This window comes from Chaetodon trifascialis, chromosome 2 (genome assembly GCF_039877785.1).
Source record: "Chaetodon trifascialis isolate fChaTrf1 chromosome 2, fChaTrf1.hap1, whole genome shotgun sequence".
Taxonomy (NCBI): domain Eukaryota; kingdom Metazoa; phylum Chordata; class Actinopteri; order Chaetodontiformes; family Chaetodontidae; genus Chaetodon; species Chaetodon trifascialis.
The window spans coordinates 17,772,028-17,791,623 of NC_092057.1; the positions used below are offsets into that span (position 1 = coordinate 17,772,028).

At 41.5% G+C, this 19,596-nt stretch overlaps 1 protein-coding gene across 1 annotated transcript; it reads left to right on the forward strand.

Moving 5' to 3' along the window:
• The first annotated feature begins 3,352 nt into the window (after positions 1-3,352).
• evpla (envoplakin a) lies at positions 3,353-19,393 on the forward strand. Its single transcript, XM_070972724.1, has 22 exons — positions 3,353-3,499; positions 8,079-8,178; positions 8,281-8,435; positions 8,675-8,798; positions 9,423-9,554; positions 9,725-9,766; positions 10,200-10,361; positions 10,532-10,639; positions 10,794-10,889; positions 11,015-11,125; positions 11,394-11,540; positions 11,674-11,828; positions 11,944-12,041; positions 12,213-12,379; positions 13,310-13,479; positions 13,727-13,865; positions 13,959-14,152; positions 14,512-14,662; positions 14,876-14,959; positions 15,209-15,316; positions 15,418-15,510; positions 15,655-19,393. Exons 1-22 carry the CDS (start codon positions 3,441-3,443, stop codon positions 19,051-19,053), a joined length of 5,994 nt encoding a protein of 1,997 aa, XP_070828825.1. The 5' UTR covers positions 3,353-3,440; the 3' UTR covers positions 19,054-19,393.
• Positions 19,394-19,596: the final 203 nt, after the last annotated feature.

Genomic DNA, 19,596 nt, shown 5'->3' on the forward strand with positions numbered 1-19,596 from the left:
TTCTTGACAGTCTTTATTCACTGCCTCTATGGACATTTCTGTGACATTAAGTAAACAGAAGGACCATGATGGAGGACAAAAAGGGTTTTATTGCGGCATTGTCTGATTTTGTTCGAACAGTTGGAAAATCAACCTCGTGTTACCTCATGAGCAAAAGGAGAAATTCTGAAGAGGTGTGACTAGCAGCTCTGTCTTGAGTGTGGGTGTGTTTGGAGTGCGTAGGATGCCTCAGCAGGGTGTGTGTGTGTGTGTTGAGGTCTAGTTCGTTTATATGCATTTTCATAAGTATGAGTAATTGTATAGGAGTGTTTCTTACACAAACACATGCAGCTGTGCACGTACTTTTTTATTTACATTTTAATGTCAAAGTCATAAGTATATTTTGATAAATGAATGGACACACACCTGCACACTCAGGTCATCTCTACCTGATGTCCTATCTGCTGTCTGTCATCGCTGTCCTCCACACACATTCCTCTCTCACTGTAGAAACACGCTCTGGGTGGACTGAAGGCATTTGTGCCTCCATGGGGTGGAAATAAAAAATTATCTGCAGGAGGAAAACCACAGATAAGACAATATCACTAATAGTGTTTATACATTTCGATCGGTCATTTCATTTGCACATTGTCCATTTTTACTTTGCTGTTGTGAGATGAAAAGATGAAAGACGAGGAAGTAAAAAATTCAGGCAAGAAAATGAATGTTTGTTGACAAGCAGATTTCCTCAGTGGACAGGTTGTACACACAGTACACAAGAAAAAAATCCAAAGTACAATACAAGTCTCAACGCTTTGTAAACCAGACAACCACGCTTTGTCTGCTGTGTGTAGTTTAATGAAAGAGACTGACACTCCCTCGCTCCCCTGCCTTTGTTGTTTCATGCGAATCCAGCTGGAATTTGGAGGCATGCAGATAATTCCCTGCCATGTTTATGTTGCCCTGCAAACTATGAAAATGAGCTTGAGGATGTTACTGATGCCTCGTAAATCATAGTCAGGCTGACATCCGTTTCCCTTTAGCGCTGCCAGCCGTTTCCATGTACAGTATGTCTGACTTGTCATGTAGTGCTGTGCAGTGTTTTCTCTGTCTCCATGCAAGCAGAGTGGCTGTCTATCAGTCTGCTGGTCAGTTGCTCCACCACTTTGGTCCAGACTGAAATATCTTAACAGCGAGATGGATTGCTGTGAAATTTTGCACAGACATTCGTGCTCCTGAGAGGATGATTTCAGTGGTTCCCCACATTTTCTTCTTTTCAATTAATTTGTCCAATACTTTGTGTTAAGACCAAATACTTAAACTAAAAAAATGGACAAAGTTTTTCCTTGATTCAGAAAGCATCTATCTGAATGAACAGTGTCTTCAGGAGCAGATTGGAGTTCAGTGTTTTGTCGAGAGGGTTGTTTTAACAAACATTACGGAGGCTTTGGGGCCTGTTGCTCCAGGGATTTGAACCTATATTTTTATCCAAAACTGTTAGATTTAGAGAAGGAAGACCCCGCAAAAGAAGGTATGTCACCACCATGTAATCAGTCATTTAGCACCACAACACTAAACCACTTTAATGTTGAGATTCCATTCTTGACCTTTGACCAAGTTGCCTTAAAAGTAAAGATTGACATTATATTTTGGACTTTGGAAACAGCAGTTGCTGAACAGTCTCATCATCAGGCCTATTTAGTACCTGCTCTTGAGCTTTCAATCAAAAAGAAAAAATAGATTTAAAGCCCACATGGATAAGAAGTCCTAAAAGTTTGTAATTACATAGTAACTGGGCAAACTCCGTCTGCTGATGAAGATCACATTTTTGATCAAAAGCACCAGAACAAATGGACCTTTTGATGAGATTTCCTGGTCAACTATGTTATCATTGTTTTTGACACTACTAAAACGGGATCCTTATACAGCAGTTTCTCCTGCATCTTTCCCAAAATATTTTATCATTAAAGGTCAAAATTACTTTATTCCAGGGATCATTACAGTGTCTTAACACAAAAGTGTTCATACTGGGGATGGCAAATTTTGATCTTTTGAGCTGAAAAGGGGACCACATACAGTTCACTTCTCTTCATGACAGAAAGAGTATCTGTTTTTCCAGACAGGTGGACGCACCCAGAGAGAGAGAGAGAGAGAGAGAGAGAGAGAGAGAGAGAGAGAGAGAGAGAGAGAGAGAGAGAGAGAGAGAGAGAGAGAGAGTATGACTAGTCTGATCAAAAATGTCTGCTCTCAGTGCTGATCCCCATTCTGCTGCGAAGAAAGCTGCCCAGCTGCATTCCTCGCCATGATTTCCTTTTGTTGATATGCTGCAGAGAGACACCCTGACGTTGAATGGTTTGCATGCCTGGAGATGCTGCATGTGGGCCTTTGCAACACATGGACACGTCTTGATGAGCATCATGAAATGTGTTTCTGAGATGAGGGCATTATGTAATAAACTTCCTTTCTGGCCCACAGGCAGTGAGACACTTTTCCATTGTTGACTGTATACAGTGTGTGTTTGTAGCATGGAGTTTATCTGAGCCCTGACTGAGGGTTAACAGACCGTAGTGACTTTTTGAAGAGGGGTGTGAATAAGGAAAAAAAAAAGGGGGGGGGGGGGGGGGATTACTGTCAATGAATGAAGATTACTGACAAGCAGTGACTGATTAAAACACAGTGGCACATTTGCTTTGAAATGAATAGAAAGATACAGGATTCAAGGGGTCTTGATTCATCGTGGACAATAAACATCTGCAACAAAAGAACCACCAGACCAAAGATTTTTGAAAAATAGTCTGTTTCTGCATGAAATATGTGAATTCATCTATTAATTTCTACAGAAAATTAGAGCCCTAGACAGATTCTAATTGTACAGTTGTAAAAAACATTATTATAATTTTTTTAGCCATTTTATGTGTTTATTGGATAGCAACATTTGAGGGATGATGGGAAAGATATAAGAGACGGGGACATGCAACTAAAGCAACCCCCTGTAGTCCACTTATTCCCAACATTTGGAATTGCTCAAAGCTTTTTAACTTGATTTCTTCCACCTGTTTTCACAGGTGTTTTCTTCACTAGTGAATGCCATTGGCATGAATTGTGGAATCCAGAGTCCCTCCTGCCCCATGAATTATGCATCCTCTGTAATTAAAGGGCTCCTGCTCTCTGTGGGACATTTGAGAGTGTGTCAGGGCTCTGATGAAAAGAAAGGGCAGGAAAGGAGAGTACAGGGAACAGGTCGGTCCAGTCCTCCTCTAGGTGGATGTCTGGGTGGTGACACACCTGTTAACTTGTCTGGGAGGGGCTGTCACTGTGCTGACGTGAGTGTGTTTGAGATGAACCAAAGGGAGAGGAGAGACAGAGTGGAAGCCACAGGGTGAGGAAGACAGAGACGAAGAAGGAGAGAGAGAGTGAGAGATTTTTGTGGGATCTCTGCTGGACCCACCGTGACCTCCAAGATGTTTAAGAAAAAGGAAACTAAGGACAGTACGCTCAAGGTCTCGGGCAAGATCAGCAAGTGAGTTTTTCCCTGTGGGCTTTTTGAAATGTAATGTATGAATGTATCTCGGTCATGTTCCCCCTCCTCCTGTTCTTCACCAGCCAAGACCTGTGTCATGTTTCCTGTGCGTGCTGTTGTCCTCTTTCTCTCACAATGTTGTGGTTCGCCTCCTGTTACATTACAGCTGTGTCAAGAGAAAGTTTGCTCAGTGTATTTCCTCATGGATTTCAAGTGCAGAGTTATGTCTAGTTAATCCTCAGGGATGGTAAAAGCTTAGTGAGATGTATGTGGCCGATTAACACGGCCCTGAGGTCAGGTTTACATTGTAAACATGTGTGTTTTAAAAAATAAGGTGGAACTAGTGAAAATGTGTTTATTACTGAAGTTGAGTGATGAAGTCAAAGTCACAGAAAGCAATGAATTGTAGCAGTTCTGTTCAATCTGCTTTTCAGGTACTCAGACCCCAGACATGTGGCTTCATGGGGTAGTTCTGCCCAAATCTGAGATATTTGACTGCTAGGACAACATTGTCAGTGATCATATTTTAATGAGAAAAAACAATTGTCCTCTCAGGGCTGTGAGTGAGGATTTGAGCCATAACAACTGGTATATGGTCAGGCTGTTCTGTGTCCTGTCAGCTGTAGGAGCTGTTTATACACATGATACAGTAAATATGTGTCACTAACACGGTGAAAGTTTCAAAAATAGTACTCAGTGTCTAGAGTCTGACTTCAGGTGATTTAATTGACACAAATGGCTTTAAATCCAGCTTTGAGTGCACAGCATATGACAGGACCACTGCTGCTCCAGAGAGAGTTTGGAGAGACAATCAACTGTCTAACTGATGAGGAGTTTCCCTTCTTGTCACAAAGCCAGGCAGGTGGTGACCAGCCTGTGGTTTCACCTTGCCCCTGCCCTGGATGGGTTGTCTCACTGCTGAGGTGTGATCAGGGCTGAGCAGTCTGTACTGCTTGGCTGGTTTCTGTCTCCTATCTGGGCGTTGGTTCCCAACTGTGTAGTGTGACAGAGGACATGCTGCTCGGTTCATTTGGCCAATGAGACATTTCCATAAGCCATTAAATCAGTCAAGACAGTGTAAAGTAGAGCTGCAAATAATGATTATTAATTAATTGTTTGAATTATTTTTCTGATTTATTTAATGTTTTATTGAATTATTTTTAAATAATTGATTAATCTGAGATTTGTTAGCAAAGCCAGATCACAATTTCCCAGAGCCCAAGGTGAATTTGTCAAGTTTTGTTTTGTCTCACCAAGAGTCAAAAACCCATGTCATTCTTATGTCAAATGAAATGACAGAAAACAGAAAAGCGGCAAATTTATCCATTAACAAATAGATTGTGGGGGTGTGTGGGTGTGGTTGTGTGTGTGAGCATGGGTGCCAGTAGGCACCCTGAAGTGCTGATGACTGTGATGTGATTGGGGTCACACATGGTCACACATGATGCAGTAACACCACACATTTTCAGCTTTCAACCTCTTTTAGCCCTCCAGACTTAACACAACTGACTTTATGATACAAACAGAGGTTATAACCGAATCAGGGAGTGTTTGCGGTTTTCTGATCTTGGAATTCACTCGAAAATGCCGGCAAGCCCTTCTAAATTATGCAGATTATCCAGTCGCCCTACTTTCAGCCAAATCAGCTGTAGCTTCTACCACCCCGCCATGATCATTCATAAATGAAACAAAATACTCATTAAGTTATTTTTTAGTCATATTTACAGTATATATTATTATTACTATTTTCAGAAGTGCATTCTTTGCCATTTAGCTCACCAAACACAAAAATGACACACACCAAAAAAGTCTTGCACTGTAAACAGAAGTATTCACCTTCAGGGGTTCACTGAACAACGCCCAAGAGAGTGACAGCAGCGCTGCTGACGCTCACACACATACAGTCCCATTATTTCCTCTGCACCTCAGAACAGAAGAACCATGCACGAGAGCTCGATGCAGACACATACATGTGCCCACACACCCACATAATCGCAGAGATCACAGAGATGTGAGGGTGTGACCTGTCATTCAGCACCGTGATCATTATGTGTACTTTTACTTGGCAGCCCAGATGAAGGAGAGAAACAAACCTCTATCACTTATTCCACTCATGTGCTCAACAATGTCCCCTCCCAATCAATCCATTAGAGCTGGCAGGTGTAGTAGGATGTTTTAGAATTAGGTCAGCATCATGTCACAATTATTGTACCTCAATAAAAAACCCACCTTATTCAAAATAATAATAACTAAAAGGGCATACATTCATTGACAGGCTGGTTTTAGGTACTGTCTTTTCAAAGCTTTTATTTATTCTGAACACGGTTATATTTCTGAAATGCAACCTATCAGACTTTTCCACGATAGTCCTGGATTTGTTTTCATTGTTGTCCTTTGCGTTTGCACTGTCCGCCCACTTCTATCATGGCAGAGCCAGGCATTCAATGTCTGACATGAAGATGCAGTAGAAAATAAAAACCAAAGAACGAGTCAACAGAATGATATGGACGAATGATTGATTTTTCTCTTCAGAAAGCAAACAAAGTAAAAAAAAAAAAAAAAAAAAAAAAGTAGCAAGACACCCCAAAGAAATGGAGTGGGTGTGTGCGCGTGTGTGTGTGTGTGTGTGTGTGTGTGTGTGTGTGTGTGTGTGTGTGTGTGTGTGTGTGTGTGTGTGTGTGTGTGTGTGTGTGTGTGTGTGTGTGTGTACAGCACATACCTGTCCCTCCTGCTGAGTGAGCAGGAATAGGGAGGCCATTGTCAGAGCGGCTGCAGAACCAGATCAGCTTGCAGTTCAGTGAAGAACGCCCCAGCATTCTTCTGTCGCTCTATCATTAAAGAGCGACGTGAAACTGCATTTAGGTTATCACCATTAATCTATCTTATATGACATCTCCTAACTTTCACTCCAGGCAGACATGACATTGTACTCTGAGGTAGCTTCGATATGTAGTGCCGATTAACAAGCACATCAGTTACACATCAGTGTTATTCTAGTGGTTCAAGTTCATGAAAGGAGTCTTCTCAAGTTGTAAAATCCACCCTGTAGCATGAACTCTGAGCGAGGAGAGCAACATGCAAAACGTCCTGTCACATTTTGAGTGATTATGAAATGTCCATAGGGAGATTTTTGTGGTGTTTTTGAATTTGTATCCACAACAACCCAAAAAGCAAATTCCCTGTTTCTCCCTTTATGCATCTGTGACTTCGCTTTACTTTCCCAACCAATGTGAATTGGCTGCATATTATGAGGCTGTTTCTCAGAGTTAAAGGGTGTTACACGAGACTGCAACTTCTGGTGAATGAACGCGTAGTAAAGATTTTACATACTACAGTGACACCTGGATTTGTTTTTTGTGAGGCAGTTTTAATGTCCATCTCAAAATGGAGGCATTGGACATTTGGACATGAAAAGTATAAATGCAGTAAGAAATGAAACCTGCAAGTTTCTCTTTAAATGGGATGCTGTGGGAAAACAACACTGGTGACTGTATAGCTTCTGTTTTGTTTGTTTGTTTGTTTGTTTCACCACAATCAAAAACTCAATCAATCTGCAAATTTCCTTCGTTGCTCTCCCTTGTTTAAACATACTTGCTCATAAGTCACATACAGAAAACAGGCCTAACTGTTATATTGTATCATCCTTTGTTAGCTTTATTCAAATCCTTAGCTTCAAAGTCTTTTGATTTTTGACTCCAAACTGACATCTCATTTAGTTTTATGGGTGTCGTTCATCTCTAATTGTCAGCCAGTAGAATGTCCTCCACCTTCTGTCTGTCTGAGGCCTTGTTTAACTTTTCTCACCATAACGCTGCGTGGCATTGATGGAGAGCAACACCGTGACAATGACAGAGGGAGTGACAGTCACAGCCACTGAGGAATGGTTAGCATTCAAGGAATGCATCAGTGGTGGCTCAGGAGGTGAAACTAAACACCCTCTTGCTGTCCCTAAAACCATTCCAATAGCCCTTTAGACAGTGCGTGATTTTTCAGGTTTGGTTTCATCTCAACAAACAGGCATCAGTCAGATAAGACCAAACAGTGAAAAAGATAAAAAGAAAACTGTCTTGCAGCACGTCTGGGCTCTTTAATTCAAATGAAAAGCTTTAATTCAAATGAAAAGCTTCACAATGTGAAGTTTGTCTAGAAACATACACCAATGTTGCTTTCTTCTGTTCTTGATAATGTATCTTTCAGGTTGAGAGAAATGAAGTTAGATAAAATTAAAAGGTCCTCCTCTTTTCCATAACAGACAAAACAAAATACATAAGATAAAGGAAAGCAGATACTTTCAGAATTAAAGTCCTTTGGGTTTTAAAGTATTTCCTTGTTCGGTCATCTTTAGCTGTTTGTCTACCTGAAGTCCATTTTAGTTTAGAAAGTGGTTTTGTAGTAAATATTTAGGGCATGAAGGATTAGCTGTCAAGTGACTGGTGAATATCAGCCTTCAGATATGGAGGATTTGAGACGGCGAGAGGGATTGTGCAGCATGAGAGGGGAAGACTGAACTGATTGTCAGTAAAAAGTGATCTGATTGTTGCTTGTGGTTTAATCCGTCGCCTTTCTCGTCACCCTGCAGGAACCAGGCCAGCAGCTTGGCCTTGCTGATCGCCCAGATGCAAAAGAATGCCGACCAGGTGGAGAAAGACATCCTCCGGTCTGAGGAGATGCTGGCTGTGGTGAGAATGCACACACACACACACACACACCCTGAAAGGCAAATGCACTAGTGATACGTCACTCTTACTGGCATCATCCTAACTTTTGTCCTTTTCCTCCAGGATGCTGAAAATGATAAGAAAGAGCAGCCATTTGAGCATCAGAATGAGATATCAGACAAGCTGGGCGAGGCTGAGGGCCTGCTGAAGGACCTTTTCCTGGACGTCGACAAAGCCAAGAAGCTCAAACACCCACAAGCAACAGAGATAGAGAGCGAGTGAGTTGTTGCAGAATAAATGCTACACAGAGGCAGTACAGCATACCTGACCAATGGAGAGAAGTGTGTTAAAACGTAAAAATCAGACATACACATTCAGCATCCACAATAGCTATTTGCGAGTGATTTCAAATACATCACCGGGTCCCCAACCTAAAGCTAATGCTCTTCATTTTACATCACCATAAATGCTCTGCTGTTTGTATCTTTGCATCTCCCCTTCCCTCTGGTGACACCAGTGTCATCCACCTCCACGAACGCTGGTTGAAGGACTGCGTCTTCTACCGAGAAATCTACGAGCAGATTGATGACGTTTCGCTGATGCCGCGAATCGACTGGGGGCCCGTTTTAAACCAGAAGCAAGTAAGTGTGATAGCACTGTGCTTAAAAATTCAAGTTAAACTTTGAGTTTAAAGGATAACAAAGGCTGTATCTTGTGTATTTTTTTTAATTGCCAACTAATCCCGTGAAAGGACCAAAGCCAGCAATAATCCTACCAACAAGTCTGTGTAGTCAGAGCCTGATATATCTTATTCTCCTGTGTCATAGCACTCCATCGTCCGTTCAAAGTGTTAATAACACATGCATTTACTTAATTAATCATTAGTCATACCTTACATGTTCCTTCATTACATTAACTATAGCTTACTGTGGCTCAATTCTGCAAAATATTCCATACCAATATTCACTTACCAAATGTGTATTAATCCGCCATTGAAAATAGTTCCCAGCAAATGCAATATTTACTCCATATGTATTAATGTTTGCTAAAAACTACAATGTCCAGCTGTTACAAATTAAAAATTAAATGAGACCATATTTTCTAATGGGAGTGGTCGACAGTGAGAAAAGTACAGAAAAACACCAGCCCATTAATACATTAAAACACTGCTCATTAAATAGTGCCTCAGCCTGTCAGACTAACTCTCTGGTGGTAATTGTTTTGTCTCTGCATTAACTGCATTCTTCTGGTATTTGTGCTCACAGAAAGCAGTCAATTCAGAGGAGTACGGCCCAACCATGGCAGACCTGGAGAAGCAGATTGCTGCTCACAACATCCTGCACAAAGAGGTGGAGGCCTACAACTCGCAGCTCTGTGTCAGCTCAGCAGGCAGCAAGGTGAACAACCGTGTTTACATGAAAGCACATTCACAGGATCATCTGGATGTCTTCACTTAAGCAAAACACTATGAGTTTTCTGTATTCACCACAGCAGCTGATCAAAACTGTCAATGTCTTGCTTGCTGTCTTTAGTCATAATGAAGGTTTGTTGCTATCTTGTCTTTTAGGAGAAATATACAGCTTTGAAGAAACAGTACAACAATCTACTGGTGAGTTGAGTTGTTCACATGTAATAGCACATAACTTATTATTGAGTTTTATGGTGAAAAGCTTAAAGTATAAAACATGAAGTGACTATTTATTGGGAGAAGTCCAAGAGATGTCTCATCTCTTTTTCTTTAAAGCTTTGTTAATTGTCATGCAGTAGCAAGCACTTCAAGCACCTAATCATTTTACATTAAATGTCAAAGGCACAAGTTTTACTTATTTCTGTTTGTATGTCAGAATTAATTATTTTATCTGAGAAAATAAAATTTCAAATAACAAAATAAATTTTGAGCCCTAACTTGACATGACATTAGTTTGTCCTTTTTCAATTCAAAATTAAGGAAGCCACAAATTCTCAAAATAATATGAATTTTGCCATAAAATGTTTGAGCTTTCAGAGCTTCTCAGTTTTGATTTCAATTACTTTCTCCTCAGGATAACTCCAAATGGCGTCGCCACTACCTGAACAGCCTGTACGAATACATGCAGGGCTGCAACAAGGAACTGGCCTTCCTGGGAGAGGAACAAGACAAGATCAAACAGCAGGACTGGAGTGACCGCATGGTGGACCCACCTGATGTCCGCAGGCAGTATGAGGTCAGGAACTGAAGGGTTGTTCAGCCAAAACAATGAAAGACAGCAGTCCTGGCAACTTAGCAGTCACAAATAATGAGATGGTGTTGCTTGTCCAGAATGGTCCAGATTGATTATTTGTTCTGTACTTGAATGAGCAAACATGTAAACAACAACACTTTGATCTCAATCAGAACTTCAAGAACAACAGCCTGCTGGCCCACGAGAGCGAGGTGAACAAACTCCAGGAGGAAGGAGACCGTCTTGTTGAAATGAAACACCCGGCCAGTGCCACGATTCAGGTACCGCCATTTCTCAGAGGATGCCATTTTCAAAAGCAAAACCTTTAAAGGCCAAGATCTTTAACATTAAAAATGTCACAGACTTAAACCTTTTAAACTCACCTGAATGCCATTTAAAACCAGATTAACTCATATTGTGACATGATATTTGCAGGGTCAGAGAGATGCCGTACGAAGAGAGTGGCAGAAATTCCTCAATCTCTGCATTTGTCAAGAGACACACCTGGACAATGTGGAGGAATTCAAAAGGGTAAATATGGAACAGCAAACACCACAATTTGGGATTATCACAATCAACTATAATCTCCCCGTAGGTTGATACATTCAGGTTTTCAACAAAGATTTTCAACAATGTGTTTTTGTGCCATTTTCCAGTACCAAATGGAGACTGACCAGCTGTCAGAAAAACTCACCGAACTCAACAACAGCCTGGACCCCAAGTCCATCAGCAAGAAGAGCAACTCTGAGACACTGCTGCAGCTTGAGGTACAGGGGAACTTTCACAGAGAAAGAATCAAAATACTGAACGTTTACACACACACATGAAATTCAGCTTGCTGTGAGAAGAGTGTGGGAGGGAGCTGGTATGAGTAAAAAAAAAAAAAAAAAAAAAAAATATATATATATATATATATATATATATATATATTTTTTTTTTTATTTGTGTGTTGTTATTCTATTAAGTTTTTGTTGCTATCTGCCATGAGATAAGTATTTCTAAGACCTCTTTTCCTCTATGTGTGTTTCCCACCAGGCGGAGGAGAAGGCCGTGCAGAACAGTGAGCAGCTGCTGGCAGACCTGAGGAGGCGCAGCACCACCATCGCTCCTCTGAAGCAACGACGTGTCAACTCCAGCAGACCCATCACAGTGGAGTCCCTGTGTGACTGGGAGACAGATAGGGTGAGGCTCCTTAACCTTAAACTGTTGTGAGGCCTTCAGAGAACAAAGAAAAGGCAGAGACTGACAAATATCCACAGCTGTTCAATTCAGTCATCTTGAAATGTGTGGACATGTGTTTATCATTAACATGTAGGCGTCTCTGTCAAGAGGAGAGAAGGTCACCCTGAAATCTAACTCAGACATCGAGAACTGGGACGTTATCTCCACTGATGGAGCAACAAAAACCTTCCCTGGAGTTTGCTTCCAGATCCCTCCACCTGATTCAGAGGCCATTGATAAAGTGGACTTGTAAGTAATGCAAAGCTGTGTTACTGTGCATCTACAACCAACAATGCAAGAATATGTCAGTGACACTGTTCCTGTTTCTACCTTCCTCTCTGCCTCTCACTCTGTCCATCATCAGGCTGGGTGGTGAACTGGCAGACATCAAGAAGAGAAGAGCTGCTCTGGCGGCATCCCTGAAGAATCATAAATCTGAAGTCTCCAGGCCCCAACAATCAGGTCTTTGTCTATAAATTCAATTCTTAAATATCCTAATTATATGGCATCATTGGGCCTATAAAACATGACAATTATGTATAAACAGTTGCACAAACAGTTTTTCATTGTTATCTTCAGGCTACAGTCAGATGAGGCAATCAGTAAACGTCTTTGTTTCCTCATTCACCCCAGTGTCTTCTGCTGCACCGGATCCCAAAGTGGCAACCCTGGCTCAGCAGCTGGACAGGCTGGAGGATGACCTGGTCAACGCTGAGGAGAGCATGCTAAGCCGCATGCGAGCCCCACTGAATCACACGGACCCGGCTGGAGATCTGGCAAACAGGCTGAGGGAACAAGAGGTGAGAGTTGCAAACAGACGTCAACACAGTAAATGAAACACAGTAGCTGTAACTACCAACACAGTACTTTGATATGGTTTTGATGAGCTGTCATTAGTGAGATGGCACTAATTATCTTCCTGGTTGGTTGCACCTGTATGCGTTCATGCTCCACATAGGATAAAACTGCTTCATCTCGTTCTTCACATATTAAATATAGCAATGAAAATATTTAATAATATGAACCATGTTGCACTGTGATGCATTACATGAAACAAAAACCTCTCCACCTTGCATCACTAATTTTCGTAGCTTTTAATTTGCAGTTTTCTTGAAATCCTTAACTTGTGAAAGCATGTGGTTCATGCGGCTATCGGCTGAAACCTAAATGAATTATTTCACCTTGCCTAATCAGTTGTACTTGTTTTATGTCATATTTTATTTATCTGAAACCAACTGAAACACTCAAGTGTCTCCTGTAACAATATCACTACTTCTGCTGCATCTTAACTAACCTAAAGTAAACCCTTCACAGAAATAAAAGCGTAGTCTTGGCTCAGATTGTACATATAATGACATCCAAGGTGCTTCTTACACATACAGAGAGCTTCAACTATCCACTCTTAAACTGTCAAGGCCAAATATACAGTAAAAAGAAGAACTGATTTTATATTTGAATATTTAACTTTAAATTCTGTGGGTCAATGAGCTTTCTCATTTGTTGAGGCATCATCATCTGAGGCTTTTCATTATTAGAAGTGAGACTGGTCAGTAGATACCCCGGCTGATGAACAGTTGAAAAAGTGGAAAAGCTTCTGAAGCATTTAGACATGAGGTGTCTCTTTTTGCAGTTTACGGTTTGAATCTTACATGATTTGATGTCTGATAATTGATGAAATGCCACAGTATATTAGTGCAAGCATGTAAAGTGCCCACACTTGTCCTTCACAGCAAGCTGCCAAGGCTCTGAAGGCTCTGGAACAGGAAAAGCTGGCAGCTCAGGCTGATCTGCAGCCCCTGTTGTCCAAAGACTCCACTTCTTCTGCACTGCCACTCAAACTGAGTGCCGCCAACAACAAACACGATGGCATTGCAGCACTTGCTGACCTCTACACCAAGAAGTAAGAGTTTGAGGTTATATATATGCATGACATGGTTGAGGGTTTTGTTTCCAATGAAAATATGGTCCTACCCACTTTAAAACAACTAGTTAAGACTTTTTTTTTTTTTGCAAAGAACACAAATGACGTAAAAAAAAAAACCATGCCTGTCATATATTTATAGGTTTGCATCTATCTACCTTTATCGAGCTCTGCTACTGAACTCAATAATCTCAACAGTTGTGATGAGACTTTCTTTTTTTTCCAGAGCAAATGCATCTCTCAACCTGGAAAGTCAGATTAAGAAGGTGGATGGCCTTGTCTCTGGTTTTGAGAAAAAGCTGAGTGAAGATAGTCCAGTCCCTGACGTACCAAATGCAATCCAAGCCCATACTGTAGACATTCAGGTGAGGATATCTGCATTTCCACACTCCTTTTAACTCCTTCTTCCACCACATTTTGACAGATTTTAAATTGCACATCTCCTTTGTTGTATTCAGTACCAGCGAAAGTCTGTGGCAGCGGCTCAGGATGACATGAAGAAGCTGAGTCAGGATCTGGAGACCACGGAGCAGCTGTGCAGCTCTCTGCAGCAAGGCTACCAGGAGTTCTGCCCTGACATCCAGCGCCAGAGAACAGAGGTCAAGCAGCTGCAGACCCGCTATGCAAATGTGGCCAATCAGCTGAAAGAGAGGTGAGAATAGGACCACAGTTAAATCTGTTCAGCCACTTCAGTTTAATTAGAAAGTCAGACCAGTGTAGGTTTTACCGACAGAGATATGTATCAGTGAAATCGGTTAGTTCAGTTTGATTTTTTTTTAATCTGAAAAGGCAATTAATGTTACAAACAAATGATTGTTGACCCTTATTTTCCAGAAATATTTTGATTACATTTAATTTACATATATACATTACATAAAACAAGCAGAATAAACTCATATAATGTTTTGGTAAAGTGATGTATTAAGACAAAGGTTTGAGCTTGAATTTGAAAGTACCATAATGAAGAGCTTTTTTTGTTTTGTTTAATTGTTTAATTATGAATTCTCTCAGAGAAAACATCTTACAAGAAGCCGCAACCAAGAATCAGGAGTTCCAGAGCACATGCAAATCCCTGAACTCCTTCCTGGACAATGTGCCGACAAACCAGATTAACAGCAATGATGATCTGTCTCAGGTCGCTGCTAAGCAGAGCTCCCAAGAGGTGAGGTTGTCTCTTGAATGTAAAGAAGTGCCATGTAAAGAATAGTTGAGGGCACTTTATCTTTTCTCTTTGAACAACCACAGCATCATTTATTTATATGCACATATGATTTGCTCAATGTAAATCTGTAAAAAAAAAAAAAATGCCATTATTGAATTATAAACAATATTAAGAACTCATACTAATTAACCTCAATTAAACTTTTCACCGTAGAGGGTGATGGATGACTTGAAGAGGAAGGGAGATGACATGGACAGAGTGACTGACCTGTCGCAAGATCTGCAGAATCTACTCAATGTAAGTCTCAAATGAATTATAATACAAAATATCAGCAAGAGAATGCAGATATTGTTCCTAGGCATTATGTAAACAGGAAGGAAGTCAATCTTAAATATTATTATCAAAGATTACATAATTTCACCATTTTAAAACCTTCCAGGTTTTCAGTTCCAAATGTTTTTTGCAAAGAGTCCTCATACTTGTTTAACTCACTCAATGACTTTGTGCTCAAACCAGCAAGCACAGACTAACTCTTCATATCTGCAGGAATATGACGCCAACATTGACAAATACAACAGTACACTTGAGGATGCTGGAGTCACTGTTGCAAAGAAACCTCATCTGCTCACACTGACTGATGCTGTTCAGAAAGAAGTAACATTTAAACTCCTATGTTTTTAACACAACATAAATTTGTTACATTTATTCAAAGATCAAGGTGACTGATGTTTTACTTTTTCTCTTGTTTATTACAGGAAAAAGATCTGGTCAACCGTTATGCTGAAGCAACAGCTGAAAACACCCAACGCCAAAAACAGATGGGCTTGGCTAAGAATCTCATTTTACAAGTAAGAAAAGAGATCATACATAGAAAAGTTTTCTATCCTTCAGATGAAACTAACTGAAGCTACGTCACAAAAAAAAAAATTATATAAAAAAAAATCCCATGACATCTTATCGCCATTCAATTTTTTTTGGTTTTGCTGCTGCAGAATGAAGAGAAAGTTCAACTGGTGTCACAGCAACAAGTGCAGCTTCAAAACCAACAGAGGAGTGCTTCAGAGTTAAACAGTCTGTTAAAAGAGCTAGAGGATGAGAAGGACAGGACAGCTCATGCTGAGACAGACCTGAGAACCTTTAAAGACAGGATGATGTCCTTGAAGAGTCGCAAAGGAGTTGAGCGTGTTGAGGAGAAAGAAGTACTGCACTACTATCGTGACCCAAAACTGGAAAGTGATTTGTCTGACCTGCGAAACAAAATGCATGAAGAGGCCCTGAAGCGTAGCACCATCCAGACTGAGGTTGAAGTGTCAAATAAGAAAATCACCATCCTGGAGGACACCCTCAAAAACACTCCACCCAAACTGGCAACCAGAGAGGTGACAGAGTTTGAGAGAGATCCTCAGCTGGACATAGATGCCGCTAAGATGAGAGACGAAATAGCAAGGATGAGAGATGAAATTCACGTGAAAGATCGGGAGCAGATTCAGATGAAGACAGAAGTCACAATTCTACAGCAGAAACAACCACCCATCAAAGAGACAGTGGTTAAGAAGGAGGTTTTGAAAGTGGAACAGGACCCAGAGATGTTGAGAGCAGTGCGAACATTTGAGACAGAAATTTCTGATGAGAACAACAAGATCAAGTTGCTCAATGATGAGATCTTCCAGACAAGGAGCCAGATTAATGCACTTGAGAGACTGATTCCTAACATCAAGCCTAAGATCATCACTAAGGAAGTGAAAAAGATTGAACAAGACCCTGATCTCATCACTGAATCTAAGAAGATTCAGACAAGCATGGAGGAAGAGAGGATGGAAAACAACTCTTTGTCCAAAGAGCTGATGAACCTCCAAGGCCGCTACCAAGAAATTCAATTGTGGAAGCCAAAAATCGAGGTGAAGGAAATTGTTAGTGAGCTCTATCGGATAGACCCAAACACAGAGGTGGAGATAATGCGGCTCAGGAAAGACATACAAGACTCCAGCAAGCAACGCTCTGATCTGGAGAGGGAGATCAGCCAGCTCACATCAGAGCTGAATATCCTTCGTTCACAGAAGCCTAAAGTGGAGATGAAGGAAGTTCTCCAAGAGGTGGTTAAAGAGGAAAGAAGCCCTGAAAATGAGAGAGAGATTCAGAGGCTAAATGATCAGATAAACCATTTACACACCACTTACAACTCTCTCCTGGACAAGGTGAAGCTACTCAGGACAGAGAGAGATGAATGGAAAGCTGAAAAGTCCAAGGTAGAGACCAAACTTGTTACCAGAGATGTCATCAAGTATGAACCTGATCCTCTGTTGGAGAAAGAAGCTGACCGCTTGAGAAGAGATGTGCGGGAGGAGGCACAGCTGCGGCGCACCATCGAAGAAATGGTGTTTGATCTGCAAAATAAATACATCCTGTTGGAGAGACAGAAGCCTGAGGAGAAAGTGGTTGTGCAGGAGGTTGTGCGTTTACAGAAGGACCCCAGACAGTTAATCGAGCATGACAAGCTCAGCAGGAACCTGGATGAAGAAGTAAAGACGCGACGTCAAACAGAGCTAGAGTTGCAGCAGCTGAGAACAACGGTGGAAGATAAAGAGAGGATCCTCAGAGAGAGTGATGAGCACCAAAAGAAGATTCAAGCTGAGTCTGATCTCAGAGAGATCCGACTGCGCATCACACAGCTGGAAAATGCCCCACCTCCTGTTGAAGAAAGTATCATTGTCGAAGAGGTACTGAAGGTTGAAAGAGACCCAAAACTGGAGAGGATGACAAGCGATCTTCGGACAGACATGGACCAGCAAACCAGCGATATCCTGCGTCTCCAGAGAGACATCCATAGCAGCACGGTAAAGCTTGAGATCCTGCAGAGGGAGAAGTCTGGTGAGAAAACAGTGTACAAAGAGGTTGTCCGTGTTGAGAAAGACCAGGCTGTTGAAGCAGAGAGGGATCGCCTGAGGGAGCAGGTGTCTCAGCATAAGTTTACCAGACAGGACCTGGAAGATGAAATCAGACGTGTCAATGATAAACTCAACCTTCTGATGAGCACCAAGTCCAGCTCTTCAAGAGAGGAGACTACCCTCATTTTGAACAGAGACGCCTTACTGAGGGAGAAGGACAACCTCACTCGAGAGCTGAGGACACTTGAGGCCAAAAGACATGACACCAGCCTGTCTTTCCAGCAGCAGAGCAGACTAATGAGTGAGAGAACGCAGATGAGCAGGCAGAAGAGTCTTAAGTTGGAGTCTGAAAGCCAGCGTCTAGAGAGGGAGATCCTGAATGAAAAAGACAACATCCACGAGCGAGACAGTACCATCAGGCAGCTTCTTCAGCAAGTGCAGAAGGAGGAGCAAACAGAGACAAGAACCAAAGAGACCAATGTCTCCACCAAAATCACCATTCTGGATCCAGATACTGGAAAAGACATGTCTCCCTATGATGCCTACCTGCAAGGCCTGATTGATCGTGAACAGTACATTCATTTGCAGGAGCTGGAGTGTGACTGGGAAGAGATTACTTCGATGGGACCTGATGGGGAGACATCTGTACTGCAGGATCGCAAGAGTGGAAAGCAGTACTCCATCAAAGATGCCCTGAAGCAACACAGGTTGACAGAATATGATCTACAAAAGTACAAAGAAGGCAAGATGCCCATCTCAGAGTTTGCCTTGCTGGTTGCAGGTGAAAATAAGAAGCAACCCCAGTTCAACTCAGTCACCCCAAAGTCCACTACACCAGTGAAATCAGCGCCCCCTGATATCTCCACTGCTACAGAAATCTACCCAGTTGCTGGAATAATGGACACAAACACTGACACCTGCTTTACGATACGTAGTGCTACCCTGCGTAAACTGATTGACCCCAACACTGCCAAAAAACTTCTGGAGGCTCAGGCAGCAACAGGTGGCATCATTGACATCAACAACAAAGAGAGATACACAGTTCACAAGGCAGCAGCCAAAGGCCTTATTGACGACAGTCACCTCCAGAGGCTACTCAATGCACAAAAAGCCTTCACTGGTGTGGAAGACCCTGTGACCAGAGAGTGTTTGTCTGTGGGGGAAGCTGTTCAGAAAGGCTGGATGCCGAAGGACAATGCCATGCGCTACATGGAGGCACAGCACTTGACCGGAGGGCTGGTCAATCCCAACTCTGGCAGCAGAGTAAGCATATTGGAGGCCATTGGGTCCAGAATGATAGACAGCACGATGGTGAGGGAGCTGCAGGCTGAGACAACCTACGTTAAGGATATTGTAGACCCAATCACAAAGGAGAAGATTAGCTACAAACAAGCTCTGGATCGCTGTAAGACAGACCCAGTGTCAGGCTTACCAATGCTGCCTGCCTCCTCCAAAGAGTCTGGTTACACTCCAATGTACAACACTTCAAAATATGCAAGATTCTAGATATGTTTACAACATACTTTGAGGTATCTGGTCTGTGGAGTGATGTGGTAAAAATGTGCTATTAGATTATGTGAAATCCATACATTAATTACAATGTATATTTTGACTCAGGAAAAGTATTCTACTGCAAACTTGTCTGTCCAGCCACAATGATTGCTGCTGAGTTGCTTTTGTTTACCAAAAAAGTGATGTGGGATGAGTTTTTTTTTTTTTTTTTTTGTGTGTGATTAATTTAAAAATGGAGAATATAAATGCAATTTATCTTTGACATTATTGTGTTATTAGGGATATTGGGACATGGTGCAATGCTTTTTACCAAGATTGATTTGATTCTGTATTACTCGTGGGCTATCCTTCACATTGTTCACTTTAAACTCAATCTTGTTTGATACTTCATGAAGAAACAATATCAATAAATTTAAATTATAATGACTAATGAGCATGGACTCCCTCACTGTGTTGTATCGTCTTCTTAAATAAAACACACAAGCAAGTGCAATTAATAATTTTCAAGACAGTAATACCTGATTATATATTGTTTTA

What these genes read in the sequence shown, in the direction of transcription:
- evpla (XM_070972724.1), top strand. Translation starts at nt 3,441, where the DNA reads ATGTTTAAGAAAAAGGAAACTAAGGACAGTACGCTCAAGGTCTCGGGC. An exon ending in GTGACTGGGAGACAGATAGG is followed by an intron (nt 11,541 to 11,673) that starts GTGAGGCTCCTT and finishes ATTAACATGTAG; the next exon opens with GCGTCTCTGTCAAGAGGAGA. An exon ending in GCCATTGATAAAGTGGACTT is followed by an intron (nt 11,829 to 11,943) that starts GTAAGTAATGCA and finishes GTCCATCATCAG; the next exon opens with GCTGGGTGGTGAACTGGCAG.